The sequence below is a fragment of the Pleurodeles waltl genome, chromosome 4_2 (assembly GCF_031143425.1).
Source record: "Pleurodeles waltl isolate 20211129_DDA chromosome 4_2, aPleWal1.hap1.20221129, whole genome shotgun sequence".
NCBI lineage: Eukaryota > Metazoa > Chordata > Amphibia > Caudata > Salamandridae > Pleurodeles > Pleurodeles waltl.
This window is the reverse complement of record NC_090443.1, coordinates 207,192,617-207,218,002: the sequence shown is the minus strand read 5'-3', so window position 1 is coordinate 207,218,002 and position 25,386 is coordinate 207,192,617. Positions and strand designations below refer to the sequence as shown.

Here is a 25,386-nt window from a genome sequence, read left to right as displayed (position 1 = left end):
CTTCACCCAGTACCAACTTTGTGGGATTCTCATGTTGGGGCAAACTCACTACCACTGAGTAGCTACAGCAGCCTTGGCCCTTCGAGGACAGTCAGCTCTAGGTATTGCCACAGGGCTCTTTGGGATTACTTCTCCTTGGTAGTGCTCAATATCAGCAGTTTTGCAGGGATGCAGCTGCCCCTGAACTTCAGGTATTACCACTCCCAGGTACTGACCTCCACCAGCTTCACTGGATTACCATTTCCTCACTTTTGTTTATTAAGGCTTCACAGCAGAAATATGCATGTGGCTATTCCTAGTACCTTATATACACATCTTGGTATGGGAATTTCACATTGTTCCTAGTCCATCCCTACAAATCTAGACTTGTTCTGAACCTCCCCATCTCCACCCTAATCATACATAAGATAACAGTAATACGAGTCATCCGGGTGGATGTCTGACATTTCTCCCTCCTACAGGAGCCTTACACTGGTGCATCATCATAACTGAAGTTGACACTTCTACTGCAACCATTGTAGAAAGAGGCGGGCTGGAAAGTCTTAACTTCTAAGGATCTGGAATGCTAATTGGTGCCACCAGTTAACACAATTTTAACCTGCATGTCTATCTGTTAGAACCATCATCCATCACATCATAGTGCCCTCTGTCTAAAGGTAAGAGCAACTCTCCAATGGTTCACGCACAAAACTTCCCACATAGGCTCAAAACGAAGACAACTCTTTTTCAACAACACACCCTGCCCGTGCTACTCAAGTGGGTAAGCACTTCAGAACTTCATATAGATGTAGTAGGCACTTTATAAATTGTACAATACAATACAAATGGTTATCAGAGGGGACTACTTAAAACCACATGTAATGTGCCACAAAATGCAATTGCTTTAACTCTTTCATTGTCTTATTAACAAATATGTACGTCATGGAAGGGTTTCTCTATGACATCCTTCTAATATATATCTACACTACACACATGAATACCTATTTAGGCCCATAGTTGTTTTTCTAACTTTGAGCCTAATTTAGATTTTGGCGGCAGGGTTGGGGTTACTCTGCCACTACGGTGACAGATATCCTGACTGCTGAAATCTAAATACTATAGGAAAAAATAAGATTTAGATTTCAGCAGATGGAATAACCCCTCCACCGAAATCTAAACCAGGCCCTTTGTTTTCTCCGATCTGCTGAGAAAAAGATCCTGTTCATTGAGGGGGTGGTGGAAGGTAGTGGGACAGTGCCGATCCCTTCTGGTCATCGGCAAACTCCTGAATGATTTGATCCATTGCTGACTTATGTGCCCCCTCATTAATATTTGTGAGACATCATGAATGATGTGACACATATTCGGATGAATCACAATACCAACAGTGTACAAAATAAACCAAAACATTCTGTGACGTTTGCAAACAGTTGCGGTTTGTAACAAGCACTCAGAAAAGGTAAGCCAGGAAAGAGACAGCAGTGGCAAATGCATAACAGATATCTGAAGATCAATGATGTAAAACTGTTTTGTACCCAGCCATGCATTCCAGGTAAAATCCTAACTGCCTTTTGCGTGCCTCTGCAGTCCTTCATTCGGTCACCTCAAAAGCAGCCTTGTGCATAGCACCTTGCATGATCCTTGAATGAAGCAGAGAGGAAGGACAGTTGAAGTGAAAGCAAAAAGGTACACTCATGCTTAGAAGTCCAGTGAGCTCAAAAAGAATGGTCAGGCACTCAGACCAAGTAAGTTTAATAAATTGCCACAACCACACATTTATATAATGCACTGCTCGTTCTAAATGTTAAGAAGTTATGTTGACCTATAAAACAAATCAACCAAAAATTTCTGCAAGGTTTGTGGCTAGACATGGTTTGCAATTGCGGCATAACAGGACGTATGATGGGATGATTCCAACAAACACTGCAGAGAAGGTACGTAGAGGAGAAAAGCGAAAGGAGGAAAAAATATTCAGGTCACACATGTAAAGAATGTTTTCGACATTCTGTTGATCCATTGTTTGTTTCCAATCGCCATCCAAACTGATTGACAAGCGGGAGAACAATTTCCATACATTCTCTATCGAGCCCCAAAACCGTAGTAGTAAGGTTCATCAGGACGATAGCCATATGCTGTTGTAGGGCGTCCAGGTATGGCAACTGGCTGTCCAAATCCATCCATTACAATTCTAAGAAAAGACAAGAAATGCAAAAAAGGCTTAAAGTTTTTACCATACTTGAACAGAGCGTTTAAACCTCCGATCATGTTGAAAGTAAACAGTTTGAGATTAAAATCCTAAAATATCTACCTATATTTTCCAGGCTAACCAGTTTAAAGGTTTTTACTCACAAACTTACAAGTTACTTACCTTTGGTAACAAAATATCTGTTAGAGACACATTCTAGTTGCAGATTCCTTACCTTAGAATTTCCCCAGGCGTCAGACTGGATCCGGAGATTTTTCTTTGAGCAATACTCTTGCGCGTTGGTAGGTGGCATCGGTCGACTCCGCGGGCGTCGTAGTCACCGTGATGAGGTCGGGAGTAGTACACAGACATTGCCTCAGTGCAGTGACGTCAGTTTCATTTAACCACTTTCCACGACAAGGTGCAGAGCCGCTAAGAACACTGAGATTGGTGCGCCAAAGCTAAGGACCAGAAGAGGGAATCCCTGTCCCTAAAAAACAGTTTGCAAGCAGAGATGATGGGTAGGTCGGTAAGGAATCTGCAACTAGAATATGTCTCTACCAGATATTTTGTTACTGAACGTAAGTAACTTGTACATCTGATAGAGACTTCTTGTTGCAGTTTCCTTACCTTGGAACAGAAGCAATGCCATCCTCAGAGGTGGGCTGCAAACCAAGATCATACTATAAAGTCCTGCAGGACTGAACGACCAAAGTAGCTGTCCCAACGGACCTGACTGTCCAGGCAGTAGTGTTTAGCAAACATGAGCCGGGATGCCCACTTAGCTGCCTGGCAGATATCCAAGACAGGAACTCTGTGTGCTAACACAGTGGAAGCAGCAGTCGCTCTGGTGGAACGAGCATGCAAGCCCTCAGTGGGTTCCTTCTTGGCCAAAGCATAGCACATCGTGATGCAAAGAAGTACCCATTCACACCCACATACCCAACAAAGAGTTGATCGTCCACCCAGAAATCTTTAGTAGGATTAAAATAGAACGCAAACGATCTTTTTGGATCCAGACGGTGGAGTATCTCCTCCTCACGGGAAGGATGTGGGGGTGTGTAAAAAATAGGCAGAATGATGGACTGGCCTACATGAAAAGCTATAACCACGTTGGTAAGGAAGAAATCCTTAGTGCGCAACACCACTTTGTCAGGGTGCACAGTCAAGAATGGAGGTTTGGACGAAAGGGCCTGAAGCTCACTCACCCACCCTGCTAGTAGAAGTGATGGCAACAAGAAAGTCAGTTTTGAAGTTCAGGAGCCGTAAGAGACAATTTTGCATCGGCTTAAAGGGAGTACACATTAAACAAGTAAGGACAAAATTGAGGTCCTACTGAGGCATAATAAACGGAGTGGGAGGAAATAAATGATTGAGAACTTTTAGGAATCTACTCACAATGGGAGACTTAAAGAGTGAGGGCTGATCAGGTAACCTAAGGAAGGCCGAAATGGCAGATAAATACCCTTTAAGTGTGCCCAAAGCAGAGCCCTGTTGGGCCAAAGAAAGAATGAACAAAAGAACCTCAGATAGAAGGGGAGAGAGGGGATCAACAGATTTGTTGGTGCACCATGCCACAAATTTATGCCAACGACAAGCATATACCGTTTTGGTGGAGGGGCGCGTAGCTGCCCAGATAACATCACAGACTTCGGGTGGAAGATCAAAAGTCGTCAACTGGCACCGCTCAATCTTCACTCATGAAGGCGGAGATTGGTCACGTTTGAGTGGAGAACCGTCCCCTGCTGCTGCAACAGAAGATCTGCCAGAAGAGGCAGTCTGAGTGGAGGATCGATGTCCATACTCAATAGCTCTGGATACCATACTCTCCATGCCTAGTCCGGACCCACCAAGGTGACTTAGGCCCGGTCGTTCCTGATCATCTTGAGAACTCTGGGCAGAAGTGGTACAGGCGTAAAGGAGGCTGGAGTTCCATTAGAGACAAAAAGCATCTCTGAGCGAGTGCCGCCTTGGAAACTCCAACGCACAAAACAGCTGACATTGCGCATTCTCTGCAGAGGCGAACCGATCTAACCAAGGCTCTCCCCACTGCTGAAAGAGACCTTGCACCACATCTGGACGGAGACGTCATTCGTGATCAGCTGTGCATCGACGGCTGAGTTTGTCCGCTCTGGCGTTGAGAACACGCCAGATGTTGAACCACCAGAGAAATGCCCTGATGTTACAGCCTTGTCCAGAAGTGTTGTGCCTCCTGACAAAGGGGCCAGGACCCTACTCCGCCCTGTTTGTTGCAGTACCACATGGCAGTAGTATTGTCCGTGAACACCTGCACTACCTTACCTTTGAGAGAGGGAAGAAATGTTTGTAACGCAAGCCTGATCGCCTGGAGCTCCAGAAGACTGATATGGAACCCAGACTCTGTTGGAGACCACAAGCCTCTAATCTCCACCTCTCCCATGTGGCCGCCCCAACCTAAGAGCGATGCATCTGTCGCTATAGATAGATCTGGTTGGGGAAGGGAGAGGGATCTGCCATGGACCCAATGCGGATTCAAAAGCCACCACTGCAGGTCTTCCGCAGTCCCCTCCGAGATCTGGACCATGTTGAAGAGATTCCCCTGATGCTGCGCAGACTGGAACTTCAAGTCCCACTGCAGAGCCTGCATATGCCATCTGGCATGTGTCACTAGCAGGATGCAGGAGGCCATAAGGCCCAGCAGCCTCAGAGTCAGTCTCACCGAAACCCAAGACAGAGGTTGAAAGATCGGAATCATAGCCTGAATATCTTGGACTCGCTTTTCAGGAGGATAAGCCCGAAACTGCACTGTGTCCAGCTCTGATGAAAGGGAGCGTGTGAGAGGGAGTCAGGTGTGACTTCGGCACATTTATAGTGAACCCCAGCATGTGCAGGAGGCTTGCCGTAGTCCGAAGGTGGGAGATGACTTTCTGGGGTGAGTCCACCTTCAACAGCCAGTCGTCGAGGAAGGGGAAGACTGAGACCCCTAACCTGCGCAGATGAGCTGCAACTACCGCATCACTTTCATGAACACCTGAGGGGAGCTGGTAAGGCTGAAGGAGAGCATGATAAACTGATAGTGCTCGTGGCCTACCAAGTATCGTAGGTAACGTCTGTGGGCAGGCAGGATGGGTATGTGGAAATAAGTGTCCTGCAAGTCCAACGCCTTCATCCAGTCTCCTGGGTCTAAGGCAGATAGAACCTGAGCCAGGGTGAGCATTTAGAATTTCTCCTTCTTGAGGAAGTACACAACCAGGCGTGGCGTCTCAAGGCCACCGTCGTACCAACCGATCTGCTCAGAGAGTCAGTTGTGTCCAGCCCACATTGGATTGTGAACTTCGCCGCATCTCTCCCATCGTTTACAGCTTGGGAGACGACAGCACGGGACTCTTCTGGTATCTGCGGCAAAACTTGCGCAACCGTATCCCACAAAGAGAGGGTATAGCGGCCCAAAAGGCATGCGGTGCTCACAGACCGCAGCGCAAGACTGGAGGAAGAAAACAGCTTCTTCCCAAATTGTTCCAGCCTTTTGATTCCCTATCCAGGGGTGCGGAAGGGAATGCGCCTGTGGAAGAGGAAGCCTGGATGACAAGACTCTCAGGCGTGGGGTGTTGGGGCAGGAATTGAGGGTTGTTCGGGGCGGCCCGATGGCAGCGTGTGACAGTCCTATTCACAGGAGCCCCTGTGTTGGGTTTGGACCAAGTACCCAAAAGGAAATCGGTGAGGGCCTCATTGACTGGTAAAAGGGCTTAGATATGGAAGCCCCTGGTTGAAGCACCTCTGTCAGGAGGTTGGACTTGACCTCAACAGTAGGTAGCTCAAAGCCAAGGACTTTAGCCGCCCTACTGACCACCATTGCATAAGTTACTCCGTCCGCCATAACCACGGTAGGAGACAGCATGCCAGCGTCTGGAGAAGTGTCCAGTCCACTGGCCTCACCGAATTCCTGTGCCCAGTCCAAAGATGGGTCATCCTGGTATTCATAAGGGTCCAGGGACCCCTCCAATACTTCCCCGAATTCGTACCCATAGGAAAAAGGGTCCAAATCTGACCTGGGTAGAGTCGCCCCATCGAAGACAGAGGTGGCATTGGCCGACGCCGCTGCGATTCAGAGTCATCATGGATTGGGCTGATGTCGAAAGTGGGCACTACCTACGTCGGGAGCGTTGACAATCGACCCGGTGCCAGGGAAGGTCTCAGTGGTGTGATCGGCGTCAATGTGGATCTGCGAGCTGATCCAGAGTGGACCTCGATGGCTGGAGCCGAAGCTGCCGGTCGCGGAACTCGAAGGCCTCTCAACCGAACCCCTTGGGCCTGAAGGCGCCGTATCGGGGTCGGTCTGCCCAAAAATGAGCCTCATAGAACTCTAAGTTGGGTGGGGGATGCTCCGGCTCCTGAAAACTCAGGAAAGAGTGGAGCAGACCCAGAAGCAGGCTCAGAGGACGGAGGCCTTGAGCGTTGACGCTCCTCCCACGTCGCATCAGCTGAGCAACGGAGCAAAGTCGAAGTGCGATGAGACTGCTTCGACTTTTTCTTTTTCTTACCTGTACCCGAAGATTTGGAGGAAGATGAGTGGTGGTGGCTCCGCAAACAGCCTTGAGACCTTTCTCTCGAGCGAGACCTACGCGGAGTCGGGCGCCGGGCTGCAATGAGCTTGAAGGCCTTCGGGTGCATGGCCCAGCACTCGCAGCACGACTTCGGTTTGTGGTCGCGCTCCAGGCACCACAAAGAAACCGGATGTGGATCCATCACCGACATCATGCAGTGCACGGCTTGAACCCAGTCTTTGGGGACCTCTCGACCCACCAAAAAACTCACACAAAACTCGACAAAAGGGTTGAAATCGGTCAAAAAGAGATCAGGGTAGCTCTCTATGGATCAACGTGTGGCACGGAAAGAAAGAAACTGACTTCACTGGGCTGAGGCGGCGTCTATGTACTACTCCTGATGTCATCACAGCGACTAAGACTGACGCCACCTACCGACACGCAAGACTATTTCTCGAAAAGAAATCTCTGGATCCAGTATGACACCTGGGGGAAAATTCCAAGGTAAGGAATCTGCAACTAGAAGTCTCTATCAGATACATGTTATGCAAATCTGTGAACACACAGCAGAACTTATCTGACACCACTGCTTACTGTCCACAGATTACATATAACTGACGTCTCTGTTCTTATAGTATTTACTTTCTTAAACAAGCACTGGCAATGCCAATATGTCTTGGCAATCCAAAAGCTATAGGCATTGGCTATGTTAATGCATCTGTGCACGGCTGCGGGGCTGGTTTTATTAATATACACAATGCATTAACATTGCCAACACCCATATATCTTGGATTGCTGAGACCTACAGGCTAAGCAAGGCGATTGGAGAACATCCTTCTACCTGCTGTAAGCTGAATGGAACTTAAGTGTATCTTTGTGGGACGTTTTCATTTCCCCTCGCAGTTTTCTCAGCAGGACTGCCCAGTGATGTCTGCAAATAACTCAGCTAGAAGCCTCGGTGGAATGTTAATGCTGCCAAGCAGCGCAGCTGAGAGGCTTCAGTTTGCAAAAATAGATTACAAGCTGGTGGGATATGGTGCACTCAGCAATCCAGAAAGTTGGTGTGTTTAATGACAAACTTTGCTCTGGCCCTGAGGGACTGTCTCAATCAGTACCCCAACACAGCTTTCTTCAGCTTAATTAGGCAGCCAGCGTGAGTCTTCACACTCTGCACCTGACGCCCCCTGTTCGAGTTCAGGAGAACCAACACCGCAGAGAGGACTCCCAGGCAACTCCAACAATGTGGACACCCTGAGTCGACCTCCCTGCAACCCCTCAGCTGATCATTCTCTAACATACGGTTCTACTTCATTACATCTGGTAGGCCCAGGTGACTGTGATGATCCACTCGTCTTTACCATAGACGAAACCATAGCCGCAATCAACTCTCTAAAACCAGGGAAAGCTCCTGGGCCTGATAAGATACCAGGCGATTTATATAAATCCGAAATAACTATCTGGTCCCGGTACATCAACATGATTTCAAATAGAATTGCTGCTGGTGGTGCTATTCCTAGCACCTGGAAGGGAGCCGAGATAATTCCCATCTTCAAAAAGGGCAATGCAAACTCCCACGTTAATTATAGACCCATTAGCTTGATTGATAATTTACAGAAAATCTTTGCTAAGCAACTATTAGAGAGGCTAACTAGTTGGGTCCAAGACCATCAAGCCCTTTCCACGCTTCAAGCGGGCTTCCGTCCATCAACCAGCACAATAGATCAAGCTTTTAGACTGGTTCTCTTGTATAGGAAATATGTGGTTCTCGCGAAACAATCCCTATACAGTATGTTGTTTTCGTGGACCTTAGATCTGCCGTTGATCTGGTTTCCAGGGAAAAGCTTTGGGAAGTATTATTCCAGATGGACGTTCCTAACAATATAGTTTTCCTTTTACAGCGGATACACGCCAATATATATGCACAAGTGAGGTGGGGCGATCAAGGAGAACTGACAGACAAAATCCCCATACAGAGGGGGGGTTCGCCAGGGTTGTGTTCTGGTCCCTACTATATTTACCCTATTTATCAACAGAGTGGTACAAATTTTGTCTGCATGTTCCAATGACGCTCCTATGTTGAATGAGCAAAAGATTCCAATACTACTATTTGCTGACGACTCTCTTCTTATTTCCAAGACCACCATGGGCCTTCAAATCTTTGCAGACAGATTTAAATCCTTCTGCGACGATCATGGTTTGGAACTGAATGTCAACAAAATGAAATTGACGGTGTTCACCCCCAGCTCTCGTCGGAGATGCACCACCAATTTGGATGGGGCCATATTAAACAGAGTTAAGACCAAAGACTATCTAGGCGTGAGGCTATCAAAACATTTCTGCTTTGGGAGGAACAAATTAGCAAAAGCACTGGGCTTCTTCAGCACAGAGCGGCTGCTATCCTGCGCTTTTACAGGAATTCTCTATCTAAAGCTGTAGCTCCAGCCATTAAAATTTACCTAGCAGAGGCGCAGAGCGCTGCCGCTTATGGTGCAGAAATATGGTGATTTTATGAGAGCAAAAGATTAGCAGTACTTTGCTAGGGCCTTGGTTGCGTGCCCCCGCAGCACACCCCTGATTCCCTTGTTCCTGGATTTAGGTTTTAATCGTATAGCTGATTTGATAACTCTAAGACCCTTGCTATACTGGGTAAGGATCTGGACAGTCCCGGAACTTCTTTTGTATAGAGACACAGTCCTCGATATACTTAGGAGGCCGGAAGCGGTACCATCCCATGGGTTAGGCATGTATCGAACTTGTTCCGTGTTCTGGGTCTACGAAGGTTCTGGGAGGAGCCATATAATTTGGAGAGATTTGATAAAACTATCTTGAAGACAGCATACTGGTCTTATGTAAGAACCAACCTGGTTTGTGGTATATCTCATGGTCGGTTGACCAACACATTCAAAGACTTCAAGTGGTATCCCCAGTATGAACAATATCTTGATTTAATTCCTGATGTACTGGGGAAGGGCCTCTATGCTCGCTTTCGTTTTGGAACCCTCCCGCTGCTATCCCTAACCAAAGGTTGGGGAACTATTTTATCTATTGATCTCTGCCCAGCCTGTTCTAGTTGCACTGAAACATTGAACACTTCACGTTTTTTTGCCCTGCTTATACTATTACAAGGTCAAAATGGATTTGTGGAAATTGTCGAGACTTGGGCTTGAGCCAGTGCTCCACAGCTATCAGGATTCTAATGAGCGATACTACTAAATCTGTCATTCTTGCGGTTAGCAAGTTCCTTGTGACCGCTTGGAGTATACGACACCGCTCATTGAAATAAATGTTTCTTTCTTTTATTATTAATTATTTTAGGATGCAGGAACCAGAAGATACGATGTAAAGGGATGTTTTTTACTATTGACAAGTTTTAACTATTGTATATACATAATAAGTTATTATGATTAGGATGTGCTATTTTATTCCATTTTATGTCTTTTAACCCTGTTATTCACTGTGTTTTTTTTATGCTTTGAAGGCGTTTATTGACCGAATAAAGCTATTATTATTATCAAGTATCCGGAGGCTCCCCCTGACCGCGACGGCCCAGTAACAAAGGAACCCAACGCCTGGACAAAGCACTACACCCACAGCCCCCAGGACCGAGAGGAACCAGCCATCGGTGCAGGAGTGACCAACAGGCAGCCCTCATCCTAGCCCAGTAGGTGGCTGGTCCGAGAAGCCCCCCTGTGCCCTGCCTGCATCGCCAGAGTGACCCCTGGGTCCCTCCATTATTTTCAATGCAACACCCGACATCTACTTTGCACACTGCACCCAGCTGCCCCTGTGCCGCTGAGGGTGTATTTTGTGTGCCTGTGTGTGTGTCCCCAGTGCTCTACAAAACCCCCCTGATCTGCTCCCCGAGGACGCAGGTACTTACCTGCTAGCAGACTAGGACCGCAGCACCTATGTTCTCCATAGGCACCTATGCTATTTGGGCCCTACTTTGACCTCTGCACCTGACCGGCCCTGGGTTGCTGGTGCTGGGTGTTTGGGGTTGACTTGAACCCCCCAACGGTGGGCTGCCTATGCCCGGAGACTGAACTTGTAAGTGCTTTACTTACCTGAGAAACTAACTATTACTTACCGCCCCTGCAACTGTTGATTTTTGTGTCCACTTTACAATTTATGTACTTACCTAAAATCTGAATCTTGTGGTTCTGAAATAAATTAAGAAAACAATATTTTTCCATATAAAAACCTATTGGCCTAGAGTTAAGTCTTTTTGTGTGCGTTTCTGATTTATTGCCTGTGTGTGTACGACAAATGCTTAACACGAACCTCTGATAAGCCCACTGCTCGACCACACTACCACAAAATAGAGCCTTAGTATTATCTAATTTTGCCACTATCAACCTCTAAGGGGAACCCTTGGAACCTGGGCACACTATCTCTCACTTTGAGATAGTATATACAGAGCCAGCTTCCTACATGGATACTAACTGCAAATTCCTCATCTTGTGAATGCAAGGTGCCAGACTGGATCTGGACATTTTTCTCTACATTCTTTCTGTGCGCCAGCATGTGGCGCTGTGCAGATTTGCATCAGATTTGTACTGTTCCCAGAAGTGACAGAGATGTATATAAGTGCCACCCCTGTGCGCTGATGTCAGGTCTTTTATTTATGCACCTTTAGTCACAGATCCAGAGCTTGCTTTTAAAGTTTACCCTGTCTCTGACAGCTTTTTTTCTGAAATTATTTTTTCAGTGTGCAACTTAAATGTCCCAACCTAAAACTACAGGGTTTAAACATTGTAGGGGATGTCACAGACATCACACAAGGTATATTTCTGGTGTCTACGGTGATTGCATGACTCCAAGACCTGTGACCACTGTACCCTGATGAACCGCAAGGTGACCTGAGAGCGCAAAGTTCAGCTCTGTCACCCAAAACCGAAGAAAAATGTGTATTTCTGTATTTATACTGGAAAAATATATTTTGTTACTTTATTTCTAGAACCAAAAGGCTCTTATTGCAGGTAAGTACATTTGCAAGTCAGTACTGAACATATTCATCAATAGCACTTTGCCAAATCTAAACAAAGAAAATGGTTTTCCTGCAAGTAACTCTTTTCACTTTTATAAGTTGATAGTGAAATTGTCAGAACAGTCCTGGGAGGAAAAGTGTTAGTGTAGTTTTGAGATAAGTACTCAACTTATACTTCTGGGGGTTAGGATGTCCACTGGTTGGGGTTCGGGACGACCCCAAACTTACACCACCAGCAACACGGGGCCGCCCGGGTGCAGAGGTCAAATCTGAAGTTACATTTAGAATGGGATCCTATGGAGACTGTGGGCACTCAGAAACTGTTCTGCTAACAGGTAACTAACTACCTATGACTTTGGAGGGCAGACCTGGGAGGTTTAGGTGAGCACCGGTGGGGGGCCACAGGTCAGCACCAAACACACACCCTAAATGGTACAGGGGCCGCCGGGTGCAGGGTGCAAATACAGCGTCGCGTTTCCAATGCTTTTCAAAAGGGGGAGACTGAGAGTCACAAATATGCTACAGGCTGGGTCTAGAGGGTCGGTTCCAGGAAACCACAGGCTGGACAAGAAGGAGGGTCGCCTGCTGAACGTTGCTGGACTGATGGTCAGATTCCCCAAGCCAGGGGGCTGCGGGTGCAAGGGTCCCTTTAGATATCGGGAATCTTCGTCCGGTTCTCTCGCAGTCAGGAGGTCCTCAGGATTTAACCCGGGGGGACACAAAGTCGGAATCACCTGGGGACTTGCTTTGGACCAGTGAGCCAGCTGGACTCAGGCCGTGGTCGTGGGGTTCAGTGTTGGCAGGACTCGGTGCAGTTCTGGAGTCCTTTTGGAGGGTTTCTTCTGAACATGGCTGCTGTCCTCTGGAGTTCTTGGTCCTCTTGTGGGCAGGCAGTCATCTGGGGGCTTGGAGAGGTCACTGGTCCTTCTGGATGCGTCACCTTTTGGTAGCAGAGTCCTTGAAGCCGCAGACAGGCCGGTAGAGCTGGTGCCGAGTCAGTTGGCATCTGGAGTCTTCAATGCAGGGGGTTCGGCTTGGCAGCCCTTCTTCTTTCTTCTTGTTTCTTCTGGTTGAGGTCGCCAGGAATCTGGTGAGCTGGGTTCAGGGGAGCCCTTAATTCCTAGATTAAGGCGCATTAGAGGGGTCAGAAGGCAGTAGCCAATGGCTATTGTCCCTAAGGGTGGCTACACCCTTCCTGTGCCCACTCCCTCTAGGGACAGGGGCACACTCCTGACCCTACTGGTCCATGTACTCCAAACCAAGATGGAGGATTCTGCAGGGAGGGGTCACTTCAGCTCTGGACACCTTAGGGGTGGTCCCAGCTGGAATGGTCACCCCTCCCTGTTTTAGCTAATCTTGCAGCCGGACTTGCAGCCAGAAGCAGGGCTTTATCTGGGGGCCAGCACCTCCAGTAGCTAGAGTGTCCTGGGGCACTGTAACACGAGATAATGAAATATAAACAAATAAGAGGCACTCGTTATATAAACATTTGTATATCAGACTGTACAAAAAGTATCCACTGAAGTCACTGTAATTGTCCTTGGAAAAAGAAAGAGAACCCCATACTATGGGGGTCATTACAACCCTGGCGGATGGCGGAGAACCAGCGGTAAGACCACCAACAGGCTGGCAGTCTTACCTTGGTGAATTATGACCATGGCGGTTACCGCCATGGTCATCCGCCGGTTCTCCGTCCCGCCCGCCAGGGCGGAGACGACCGCCGGGCTGGAGACCTGGGTCTCCAGTCCGGCGGCCGTCAGTATACCGCCGGCGGTATTTGGACCCAGCTTACCGCCGTGGATTTCCAGCGGTTTCAACTGCCATGAAATCCATGGCGGTAAGTACTACCAGTGCCAGGGAATTCCTTCCCTGGCACTGATAGGGGTCTCTAACCACCCCCCACCCGACTCCCTCCCCTAGACCCCACACCACCCCTGCCACCTCCCAAAGGTGGCAGGGCCCCCTCCCCACCCGACCCCCAACATAACATTACTCACACACACCCGACACGCATGCAGGCACCACCAACACACACACGCACACACCCCAACATACATGCCTACATCCACACACACAGTAAGACACGCACACCCACATTCAAACATACAAACACACATACATACAGCCATACCCACAGCCATACATGCACTCATTATCATACACACAACATCCCCGCAAGCATACACGCACCCACACACCCCCTCTACATACACACACGCACACCCCCATGCACGCACACAACACCCCCCACCCCCTCCCCTAACGGACGATCGACTTACCTGGTCCGTCGACCCTCCGGGAGGGGACAGGAGCCATGGGGGCTGCTCCGCCGACACCACACCGCCAACAGAACACCGCCACGGCGAATCACAGGACATGATTCGCTGGCCGGTGTTCTGTTGGCGTGGCGGTGGAGGTGGAGCAACCTCCACTTCTCCGCCGCCCGCAAGTATGGCTGTTGGTGGTTCTCCGTCGGAATAACGACGGAGAGCAGCCAACAGTCATAATACGCCGAGCGGCAAACCGCCTGCACAGGCGGTCTTCCGCACGGCGGTCCCTCGGCGGTCTTGCAAAAAGACCGCCGAGGTCGTAATGACCCCCTATGTGTCCTTAGGATGATGTGAAATACTGTAATGAACATTTGAAGAGGCGAAGCAGTTTCCAATATAGTTCCTCTTGAGTTTAATTACAATGTCCAAATTCAATTCAGCCTGTTAGTCAGCAATGCTGCCATGAGTCACAATCTTGTTATCTGATGTGTTCCATTCAGACCCCACAGCCAACACGTGTTTCGTCCATCGAATTCATCAGGGCTATGAGGCAAATCTGCCTTAATCTCAAATCTTGAAATAATGTTAATAGCGTTCGCCCATTAATGTGCTATTGTAATGCCCATCTCCAACTTCCACTCCGTACTCTTGTTCTTCCCAATCTGACAAGAGAATATCGACGGGTCTATTGCTCGAACTGCCTCCATTAGGTTTGCGAGTACGCATCGGTCTCGCGTTCAAACGCTGCTTAAACATCTTGGCTGATGGAAGTAGAAAGAGGACTATGCAAACTCCTCCGTGACGAACGCGATGCCAGTGTACGGCTTGGTTGGGAGGCATAGAAATAGTAAAAGAACTATTAATGGTACGGCCATATTGGAAAAGAGAAATAGAGTTTGTGGTTTATTCTGAATCATGGGAATAGAGAGAGGACTCAATACAGTCACCCTTATTTCAATCGCAATGTCAGTGTATGGCATTGCACAGAATCAATATAGGGATTTCTTATTTGGCGAAGACAGACCACGGTCCTCTTGGTGAATAAAAGTCGATTATTAAAAGATAGCAACCATAATGCATAATACCTTATATAAAAGTGAAGAGTGAATAAGTGATAAGTGACAGTGATGTCACATGCATTTAAACAGAATAAAAAATTAGAGGAAAACAGTAATGGTGATAAAGTAAAATAGGACTTAGATTGGTGTTTGATGATGTAAATTGTTGGTATCACAAGTCAATTAAAAGTAAACCACTAAACGGTCGCAAAAATGACCCCCGAAAAAACATAGAGCAATTTTAAATCCTAAACAATATATATGACATCTTTTTAACATTTGTATATGAATAGTTACAAGGTATCTATACATGAGAACTTCAATTCCATAACATTCACTTGAATTATGTATCTTCTGCTGATAGAGTTCTCATTGGACAGAGGTTATTTCAATAAGACAGCGGATAACATGTGTGTCTCTCCCTAATCCCCTAGAAAATATTCTAATTCACGATCCGTATTGAGACCTGTCTCGACTGCTCTGAGGCGTAATAACCACAATGCCTCCTTCCTGCATAAAGAACAAGTTACTTACCTTCGGTAACGAGGTATCTGGTAGAGACTCTATCTAGCTGCCGATTCCTTACCTTAGAATTCCCTGGCGTCAGCTTCGAATCCGGAGTTTTTTCTGAGCAGTACCCTGCGCGTGCCGTCGGGCGGCGTTGTTTGGATCCACCTGCGTCGACCAGCTCTGCGTGCATCGTCAGCGTCGTTGGAGCCGTCTATAACGCCACGGTTGGCTATATAGACGCCTTCTCGGCGCGCGTACGTCACTTCTTTTCCAGAACTTCCCACGCCAGAAGCGCTGATTCATGGAAGAACCAACAGTTATGGATTTTACCTCTTTGACTGTTTGAAGCAAAAATTCTTTCATGCCTTTAAGAAAGCCAAAATGCCAAAATCATATGTATACATATGTATATAGATATATATATATATATATGTATATATATATATATATATATATATATAGATCTGTATAAAAAAATATCCGCAGAGCGGGGAGGCTTGGGTGGGTGTAAGGAATCTGCAGCTAGATAGAGTCTCTACCAGATATCTCGTTACCGAAGTTAAGTAACTTGTTCATCTGATAGAGACTTCTAGATGCAGCTTGCTTACCTTAGAATAGATACCCAAGCTATAACCCATGGCGGTGGGTCTGAAGGAGATTTTTACACTAGGAAGTCCTGCTAAACAGACCAGGCAAAATGCCCCTCTCTTCTCACCTGGCTATTAAGGCAGTAGTGTTTTGCAAACGTGTGCAAAGAAGACCACGTTGCAGCCTGACAGATGACCACCACCGGTACGCCACATGCCAACGCAGTGGTAGCAGCTTTCCCCCTTGTAGAATGAGCTTTCAAGCCCTCAGGAGGCTGCTTCTTTCCAAAAGCGTAGCAGATCTTTATACAGAGAACGATCCAGCGCGAAATGGATCGTTTCTGCACTGCCCGACCCGTCTTTGCACCAATGTACCCCACAAAGAGTTGGTCGTCCACCCGGAACTCTTTAGTGCGGTCAAGGTAGAACGATAATCCTCTTTTTGGGTCCAGCCGATGGAGGTGGAAGCAGTGGTGCAAAGAAGGTAAGCAGGGTGATATTTTGCCCCAGATGGAAAGGGGTCACCACCTTGGGGAGGAAAGAGGCACGAGTTCTTAACACTACCTTGTCAGGATATATCATGAGATAAGGTGGCTTTGAAGATAAAGCCTGCAGCTCACTCACTCTCCTGGCAGATGTAATTGCCACCAAAAGGCTGTTTTAATAGTGAGCAGCCGGAAAGGACAGTTATACAAGGGCTCGAAGGGAGCACGCATAAGGAAGGTAAGAACCAAGTTAAGATCCCACTGGGGCATAACAAAAGGCACAGGCGGGAACAGATGCACAAGCCCTTTCAAAAACCTCTGTACTATAGGTGATTTAAACAGAGATGATTGTTCGGGCAACTGAAGAAAAGCTGATAAGGCTGCAAGATAGCCCTTGAGAGTACCCAAGGAGGAACCTTGCTGGGCGAGAGACAATATAAGCAAAAAGATGTGAGACAGAGAAGAAGAAAGAGGATCAATAGACCTCTCTGTACAATATGAAACAAAACGTTTCCAACGGCAGGCGTAGATCGACTTAGTAGAGGGACGCCTGGCTGCCAGAATGACATCAGACCTCGGGAGGGAGGTCATAAGCCATCAACTGTCGCCGCTCAATCTCCACGCATGAAGGCGCAGAGTTGACAGGTTCGGGTGGAGAACCTTCCCCTGCTGCTGCGACAGAAGATCCTCCGGAAGAGGCAGCCTGATTGGAGGACCGATGCTCATTTTGAGAAGCTCTGGATACCAAACTCTCCGTGCCCAATCCGGAGCCACTAGGATTACTTGGGCCCGGTCGTTCTTGATTTTCTTGAGAACTCTGGGCAGAAGTGGTATAGGCGGAAAGGCGTACAGGAGGCCTGAACTCCACTCACCACGAAAAGCGTCGCCTAGCGATAGCCCCCTTGGAAACTCCAACGTGCAAAACTGCTGACATTGCTCGTTCTCTACGGAGGCGAACAGATCTAACCAAGGCTCTCCCCACTGCTGAAAGAGTCCTTGAGCCACCTCCGGATGGAGACACCATTCGTGATCCTCTAAGCATTTTCGGCTGAGCTCGTCTGCCCTGGCGTTCAGAGAACCTGCCAGGTGTTGAACCACCAGGGTCATGCCCTGCTGTTCCAGCCTTGTCCAGAGAGGTAAAGCCTCTTGACAAAGGGTCCACGGCCCCACACCGCCCTGCTTGTTGCAGTACCACATTGCGGTAGTGTTGTCCGTGAACACCTGCACCACCTTCCCTTTCACAACAGGAAGGAATGCTTTTAATACTAGCCGGATCGCCCGAAGCTCCAGCAAGTTGATGTGGAGCCCAGATTCCGCTGGAGACCAGTGACCTCTGATCTTCACCTCACCCAGATGGCCGCCCCATCCCAGAAGTGACGCCTCTGTCACTACCGTTAGATCTGGTTGGTGAAGGGAGAGGAGTCTGCCTTTGACCCAATCGCAGTTCACTAACCACCACTGCAGATCTTTTGCAGTCCCCTCCGAGATCTGAACCACGTCGGTAAGATTTCCCTGATGCTGTGCCCAATGGAACTTCAGGTCCCACTGCAGAGCCCTCATGCGCCATCTGGCATGCTTGACCAATAGGATGCAGGAAGCCATGAGTCCCAACAGCCTCAGAGTCTGTCTCACCGAAATCCAGGATAGAGGCCGAAACATCGGTATCATAACCTGAATATCCTGGACCCGCTGTTCGGGAGGATAAGAGCAAAACTGCACGATGCCCAGAATGGCTCCTATGAAAGGGAGCTTCTGAGAGGGAGTCAGGTGTGACTTCAGCACGTTTATAGTGAACCCCCAGCGAATGTAAGAGGTCCGCCGTCATCTGAAGGTGGCTGACGAGAGCCTGGGGGTAGGAGCCTTGAACAGCCAGTCGTTGAGGTAGGAGAAGACTGAAATTCCTAAACTGAGAATATTAGCTGCTACCACTGCCATCAACTTGGTGAACACCTGAGGGACACTGGTGAGACCAAAGGGGATCACGGTAAACTGAAAGTGCTCATGGCCCACCTTGAACTGCAAGTAGCACCTGTGGGCGGGCAGGGTGGGGATGTGAAAATAAGCATCCAGCAAGTCCAGCCCTACCATTCAGTATCCTTGGTCTAGGGCAGACAAGACCTGAGCAAGACTGAGCATCTTGAAATTCTCCTTTTTGAGGAAGACATTGACGTCCTTAAATCCAAGATAAGGCGAAGACGCTTGTTCTTTTTTGGACTTAGGAAGTAGCAGCAATAACAAAAACTGCCTACTTCTGACATCGGGACCCTTTATATAGCTCCCTTGGCCAAGACAGCCGGAACTTCCTGGTGGAGCAAGATTAAAGGATCCTTCATCAGCCATTCTTTCAATGGAGGGATAGAGATATGGAAAGACTGAAAGGGGAGGGAGTAGCCCTTCTTTATGATCTGCAAGACCGGTTTGTCCGATGGTATGGACCGCCAGTGAGGGAGATGAAATTGAATCCTCTCTCCAACTGGACGAGCATACTGGAAGGGCTTGGGTGCTGTTGAAGAAGCAGGGGCTGGGTGGTAGCCGACCTCTGGCTAGACCCTCTGGGTCTGGAAGTACCATTACCTTATTCTCGCACCGGATGCTGAGATGATGAAGATGGTGGCTGACATGTGGGTGTGGTGTGGTACCACACCCCTTCTGAGGCCTCGAAAGGGGTTAAAGGAAGACTGCTGATGAGCAGGCACCGAGAGGTCCAAGGTTCTGGCCGTAGCTTGAGAGTCCTTGAACCGCTCAAGCGACGAGTCTGCCTTTTCTCCAAAAAGGAGTAAGCCATTGAAGGGCTTGTCCATCACGTTTGCCTGGACATCCCCCGAAAAGCCTGTTGTACAAAACCAGGTGTGGCGACGAAGGGCCACTGTTGATGAAATCGCCCTGCCGACCAAGGCAGTCATGTCCAAACCACGCAGAATCAAACTTGGCTGCATCTCTCCCATCTTTGACAGCTTGAGTGTCCCACACGCCCTCCGGGACCTGGGGCAGCACATGTGCCACTGTATCCCATAAAGTATGTGAAAAACAGCCCAATTGGCATAAGGTGTTTACGGACCTTAATGCCAGGCTGGAGGAAGAAAACATTTTCTTCCCTAGCTAGTCCAGCCTCTTGGATTCCCTATTCGGGGAGCGTAAGGGAAGGCACGATGGGAAGTGAAGGCTTGTACCACCAAGCTCTCCGGGGTGGAGTGTAGGGTGAGAAAACTAGGGTCAGTAGGGCCTGGTTGATGACGGCAGCCGATTGTCCTATTTACAGGAGCCCCTGTGCTGGGTTTGGACCACGTTCCCAGCAGGACATCAGTAAGGGCCTCGTGGAAGGGTAACATCAGCTCCGATGTAGCAACCCATGGCTGAAACACCTCTGTCAGGATGTTAGTCCTGACTGGTACCGTAGGCAAGTCTAGGTCCACTACCTCAGCTGCCCTACGCACCACCATGGCATATGAAGCTCCTTACTCCGTAGCCACAGAAGGAGGTGAGAGCATGCCAGTATCTGGAGAAGTATACAGTCCACTGGCTTCCCCTAGATCCTCATACCAGTTCTGCTCCAAACCATAATCTAAAGGGTCCTCAGACCCCTCCTATTCCTCACCTGTGCCTGGCTGTTCGAAATAAGCCTCAGGCACTGATCTAGGCCGTGTCAGAGTCGTCGAGGTTGGAATTGGCGTTGTACGACGTTGTTTCCGGCTCTGGATCATCCAGAATGAGGATAGGGCTTGCATCAATGGTGAGCGCCAGTGGTGGGGGGGGGGGGGGGGGGGGGGGGGGGGAGCGTCGACGTTGGCACCGACGCTGGAGGAGGCCGACAATGTGGAACCGGTGTCGGTCCAGATCTGGTACCAGATCCCAGGGTCCCCAACGGTGCCAAGGCTGAAGCCGCTAGCATTGAATGCAATGGCCCCAAAGACCCACCAGCGGGAGCAGCCCGCTCAAATACGAGGAGCATGGCTTCGTAAAATTCTTTAAACTGAGCAGGGGTTGCTCCTGCTTCCCGATAGGGTCAGGAGACGCGAATGCGGCCCTGGAATTGGCTCAGCTGAACCGTGCTCAGACCGTCAATATTCCTGTAATGCCACGTCAGACGATGGTCATAGCGAATTCCGCTCAGACTTGTTTTTCTTTTTGTTCCTCTTCCCCGAGTGGCTGGAGGACCTCGAATGAGAAGAAGAGGACTTGGGGGTCCTGGAGCGGTCGCAGGACCTCCTCCTCGAGCGGGACCATGACCTCCTAGGAGTCGCGCCTACGGACGTCGACTGCTGGGCCACCAAGGGCTTCAGAGACTGCTCTCTCAAAGCTTTTGGGACCATTGGCCTGGCAGTCGGAACACATCTTTGAGTCGTGGTCTCTGTTGAGGTACCAGAGACATAGCTGGTGGGGGTCCGTCCATGACATGGCACGATTGCAGGCGCCACATGGCTTAAACCCCCATCTTCCTCGAGGACATTGCACACTGATGAAACATTTCTTTGCCAAAAGGGTAGAAAAAAGCATGCCAAAAAAGGCTGAGGGTAGCTCGATCCTGGACCTGCACTTAACCGTTGCGGAAGGAAAAGAACTGACGTACGCACGCCGGGTTGGTGCCTTTATAGACGACAGTGATGTTAAAGACGGCTCCAATTAATCCATGCGGGCCGAATGACGCACGCTGATCTGTACGAGCCACCTGACGGCGCACGTATGGTATTGCTCAGCAAAAGATTCAAGATTGTAAGCTGACGCCAGGGAATTCAAAGGTAAGGAATCTGCAGCTAGAAGTCTCTCTCAGATAGTACGGTAAGTACCTTGTTCATCTGTTAGAGACTTCTACCTCTTGATGGTTGGCTGCGGACAAATTTACTAAACCAGAAAGTCCTGCAGGACTGAACGGGTGAAATGCCTGTCCCTGCGGACCTGATTTTCCAGGCAGTAGAGTTTAGCAAATGTGGGAAGGGGAGCCCACTTTGCTGCCTGACAGATGTCCAGGACTGGGACTACATACGCTAATGCCATAGCAGCAGCTTTTCCACTGGTGGAATGGGCTCTTAAGTCCTCAGGAGGCTGCTTCTTAGCAAAAATGAAGCAGATTTTTCTACAGAGAATGACCCAGGCGAAATGGTTACTTTTTTGTACTGGCTGACCTTTCCTTGCTCCCACATATCCCAAAATGAGTTTGTCACCCACCTAGAACTCTTGTGTGGTCAAGGTAGAACGACAATGCTCTTTTTGAGTCCAGTAAGTGGAGTGGCTCCTCTTCCTTAGAGAGATGCGGGGGAGCAAAGAAAGTGGGCAGGGTGACAGTCTGTCCCAAATGAAATGCAGTCACCACCTTTGGGAGTAAAGAGGCATGGGTGTGAAACATCACTTTATCAGGAAACACAGTGAGATATGAAGGCTTGGATGAGAAGGCCTGCAGCTCACTCTCCCTCCGGGTAGGTGTTATAGCCAAGAGAAAGGCTGTTTTGATGGTGAGCAGCCCAAGGGGACATTTATGAAGTGGCTCAAATGGAGCACACAAGCAAGGTACGACAACCAGGTTGAGGCATAATGAAGGGCAAAGGAGGAAACATATGTACAAGCCCTTTTAGTAACTGTAGGAAAGTACCCTCTTTCTTGGCATGGTTACCCCAATTTCCTGCCTGTTGTCAGTGTGTTTGACGGTGTCTACTGGGATCCTGGTAACCAGGACCCCAGTAGGTTTGCTCTCTCCTCTAAATTGAACCTTTTTCTTCACACAATTGGCATACTGGTCCCCCCATGTAAGTCACTAGTATATGGTACCTAGGCACCCAGGGCATTGGAGCGCCAGGGGATCCCTATGGGCTGCAGCAGTTATTCTGCCACCCATAGGGAGCCCATGCAAAGGGTTCTGCAGGCCTGCCATTGCAGTGTGCGTTAAACAGGTGAATGCGCCCGTTTTCACTACAAGTCACTGTACGAGGTCACTGTAAGTCATCCCTATGGAAGGTCCTCTCAGCACAGAGGGCAGGGTGCAGGCACCTGTGTGTGAGGGCACTTAAGCATTAGCAGAGGTGCCCCCACAAACTCCAGATCCATTTTACTGGACTTTGTGAGTGCAGAGACGTCCTTTTGTGTGTGTACTGGACATAGGTCACTACTTATGTCCAGCTATATATTGGTAACTCCAAACCTGGGCATGTTTGGATGAAACAAGTCGGAATCATACCCCAATACTGTTGCAAGTATTGAAAGTATGATTCCATGCACTCTGGGGGCTCCTTAGAGGACCCCCAATATTGCTACCACCAGTCTTACACGGTTTTCCTGGCAGCCCAGTTGCTGCCACCCCTCACACAGATTTCTCCCCGCCTGCTGTTTGATCTGATCAAGCCCAGGAAGGCAGAACAAAGGATTTTCTTTGGGAGAGGGAGGTAACAGCCCCTCCCTTTGGAAATAGGTGTGACTGGCTTGGGAAGGGTAGCCTCCCCAAGCCACTGGTTTGCTTTGAAGGGCACATTTAGTGACCAATGTGCATAATCCAGTCCACACCGGTTCAGGGACCACCCAGCCCCTGCTCTGGAGTCAAACTGGACAATGGAAATGGGAGTGACCACTCCCCTGTTCATCACCACCCCAGGGGTGGTGCTCAGAGCTCCTTCAGAGAGTCCCTAGGTTCTGCCATCTTGTTTCCACAGTTGGCAGGGAACTCTGGGACCATCTGAGTGGCCAGGCAGGTGATGTCAGAGTCCCCTCCTGATAGGTGCTTACCTGGTTAGGTGACCAATTCCCCTTTCTGGGCTATTTAGGGTCTCTCTCTTGGGTGGGTCCTCAGATCCAGCTAGCAAGACTCCAGCAGAATTCCTCTGCAACCTCCTCTTTGGCTTCTGGCCACTGGAACCGCGAATGAACCCTCCAGGAACCAACAACACTGCTAAAACGTAGAAGACTCTTCTGGAATTTTGTTTCCACTTCTCCTGCCAGCTTAGCAATATTTCCCTGGCTGTGCAACCTCAGAAGACTGCAACTCTTCAGGCTACACAAGTGGAAGAAGGAGTCTCCCTTGGAGTGAAGAAGTCACTTCCCTGCAACCGCAGGCATCTACAGCAAGCGACAGCTGGCTGTGTGGATCTTCCCTCTCCTGCTGAGCTGCGTGGATAGATATCACAGGGGGTGATCCGGAGTAGTCCTCTTGGTCCTCTCTGCCAGCTGTCCAACTTTGGTGAAGGTAAGCCCTTGCCTTCCCACACAGGACAGTACCCCCCTGCACTGTGTCTCTTGCAGCTGCCAAGGCTTGTTTGTATCTCCTTCAAGGGATCTTCAGGTGACGTGTAGCTCCAGACCCCAGCACTCCATCCTGCAAAGCACAGCCTCCTGTGTGGTTCTCCGGTGGCATGGGATCCTCTTGTGTAGTGCTGCATGGGCTTCTTTTTTGACTCCTGGTTCCTCGTCCAGTGGGTCTCCTGTAAGGGCTGCCTCTTCTTCTGTGGACTCTCTGCCTTGCTAAGGGTCCCCCTAGGACTCCCTCCTTGGGTTGAGTTCTCCTGGACCTTGCTGGTCCCCAGCAGCTCCACCTTTGCTTCACCCGACTTCTGCCTTTGTCAAGGCTTGTTGGTGGTTCTTCCACACCACTGACCGACTGCAATCATCCATCCGGCGTGGGATGTCGACTGCATCTTCACCTGCTCCAGGGCTGCATTCCTGACCATCTTCGCCCTACCATCGACCAACTCCTGCATCCATAGCTGGGTGAGTAGCAGCTCCTGCTCCCCCTGGACTCTTCTATGACTTCTGGACTTGGTGCCCTTCTTCCACAGGTCTTCCTCTTCAGGAATCCACCGCTGGTTTCGTGCAGTCTTGTCTGGGTGTTGCATTTTCTTCCTTTTGGGTGGTTTGTGGAAAAAGCAGTAACTTACTCCTTTCTTCCTGGTCGCTGGGGGACACTGTGGTTCTTACCTTTGGGGTTTCCTAGTACCCCCTGCTCCCCTCTACACATTCCACTTACCTAGGTGGGGGTCCTGTGTTCGCATTCCATTTTTTTAGTATATGGTCTGGGCTCTCCTTAGGGTTACTATTGTCCATTTACACTGTTTTCTATCAATTTTATGCCTATTTCTGATAACTAGTGTACATATTTGGTGTGTTTACCTACCCCCTATTGGAGGGTTGCCTATCTAGTGTTTTGGTACTGTGTTACTGTAATAAAGACCCTTTTTTTGTAACACTGAGTGTTTCCTTTCATGTGTGTAAGTGCTGTGTGACTACAGTGGTATTGCATGAGCTTTGCATGTCTCCTAGATAAGCCTTGGCTGCTCATTCATAGCTACATCTAGAGAGCCCTGGAATCCTAGACACTGTCTACACCTCACTAAAAGGGGATACCTGGGCCTGGTATTAGGTAATACCATCAGAGGTGCTCACCACACACCAGCCAAGCTTGATACACCATTCTCTATCATATGATTGCTGCCTTACTTTGTACTACTGTAGGAGGCTGGACTGGCTTGTAGTGAGTACCAAGGGGTACTTGCACCTTGCACCAGGCCCAGTTATCCCTTATTAGTGTATAGGGTGTCTAGCAGCTTAGGCTGATAGATAATGGTAGCTTAGCAGAGCAGCTTAGGCTGAACTAGGAGACGTGTGAAGCTACTACAGTACCACTTAGTGTCATATGCACAATATCATAAGAAAACACAATACACAGTTATACTAAAAATAAAGGTACTTTATTTTTATGACAATATGCCAAAGTATCTTAGAGTGTACCCTCAGTGAGAGGATAGGAAATATACACAAGATATATATACACAATAGCAAAAATATGCAGTATAGTCTTAGAAAACAGTGCAAACAATGTATAGTTAC

The 25,386-nt window shown here is 48.8% G+C and overlaps 1 protein-coding gene across 1 annotated transcript in view; it reads right to left on the bottom strand.

Moving 5' to 3' along the window:
• Nucleotides 1-1,714: 1,714 nt before the first annotated feature.
• Nucleotides 1,715-25,386, bottom strand: part of KIFAP3 (kinesin associated protein 3) — a 1,147,560-nt gene continuing 1,123,888 nt past the window's right edge. The window contains exon 20 of the mRNA XM_069231084.1: nucleotides 1,715-2,167. Within this exon, the coding sequence (XP_069087185.1) occupies nucleotides 2,059-2,167 (109 nt within the window). The 3' untranslated portion in view covers nucleotides 1,715-2,058. The remainder of the gene's footprint in view (nucleotides 2,168-25,386) is intronic.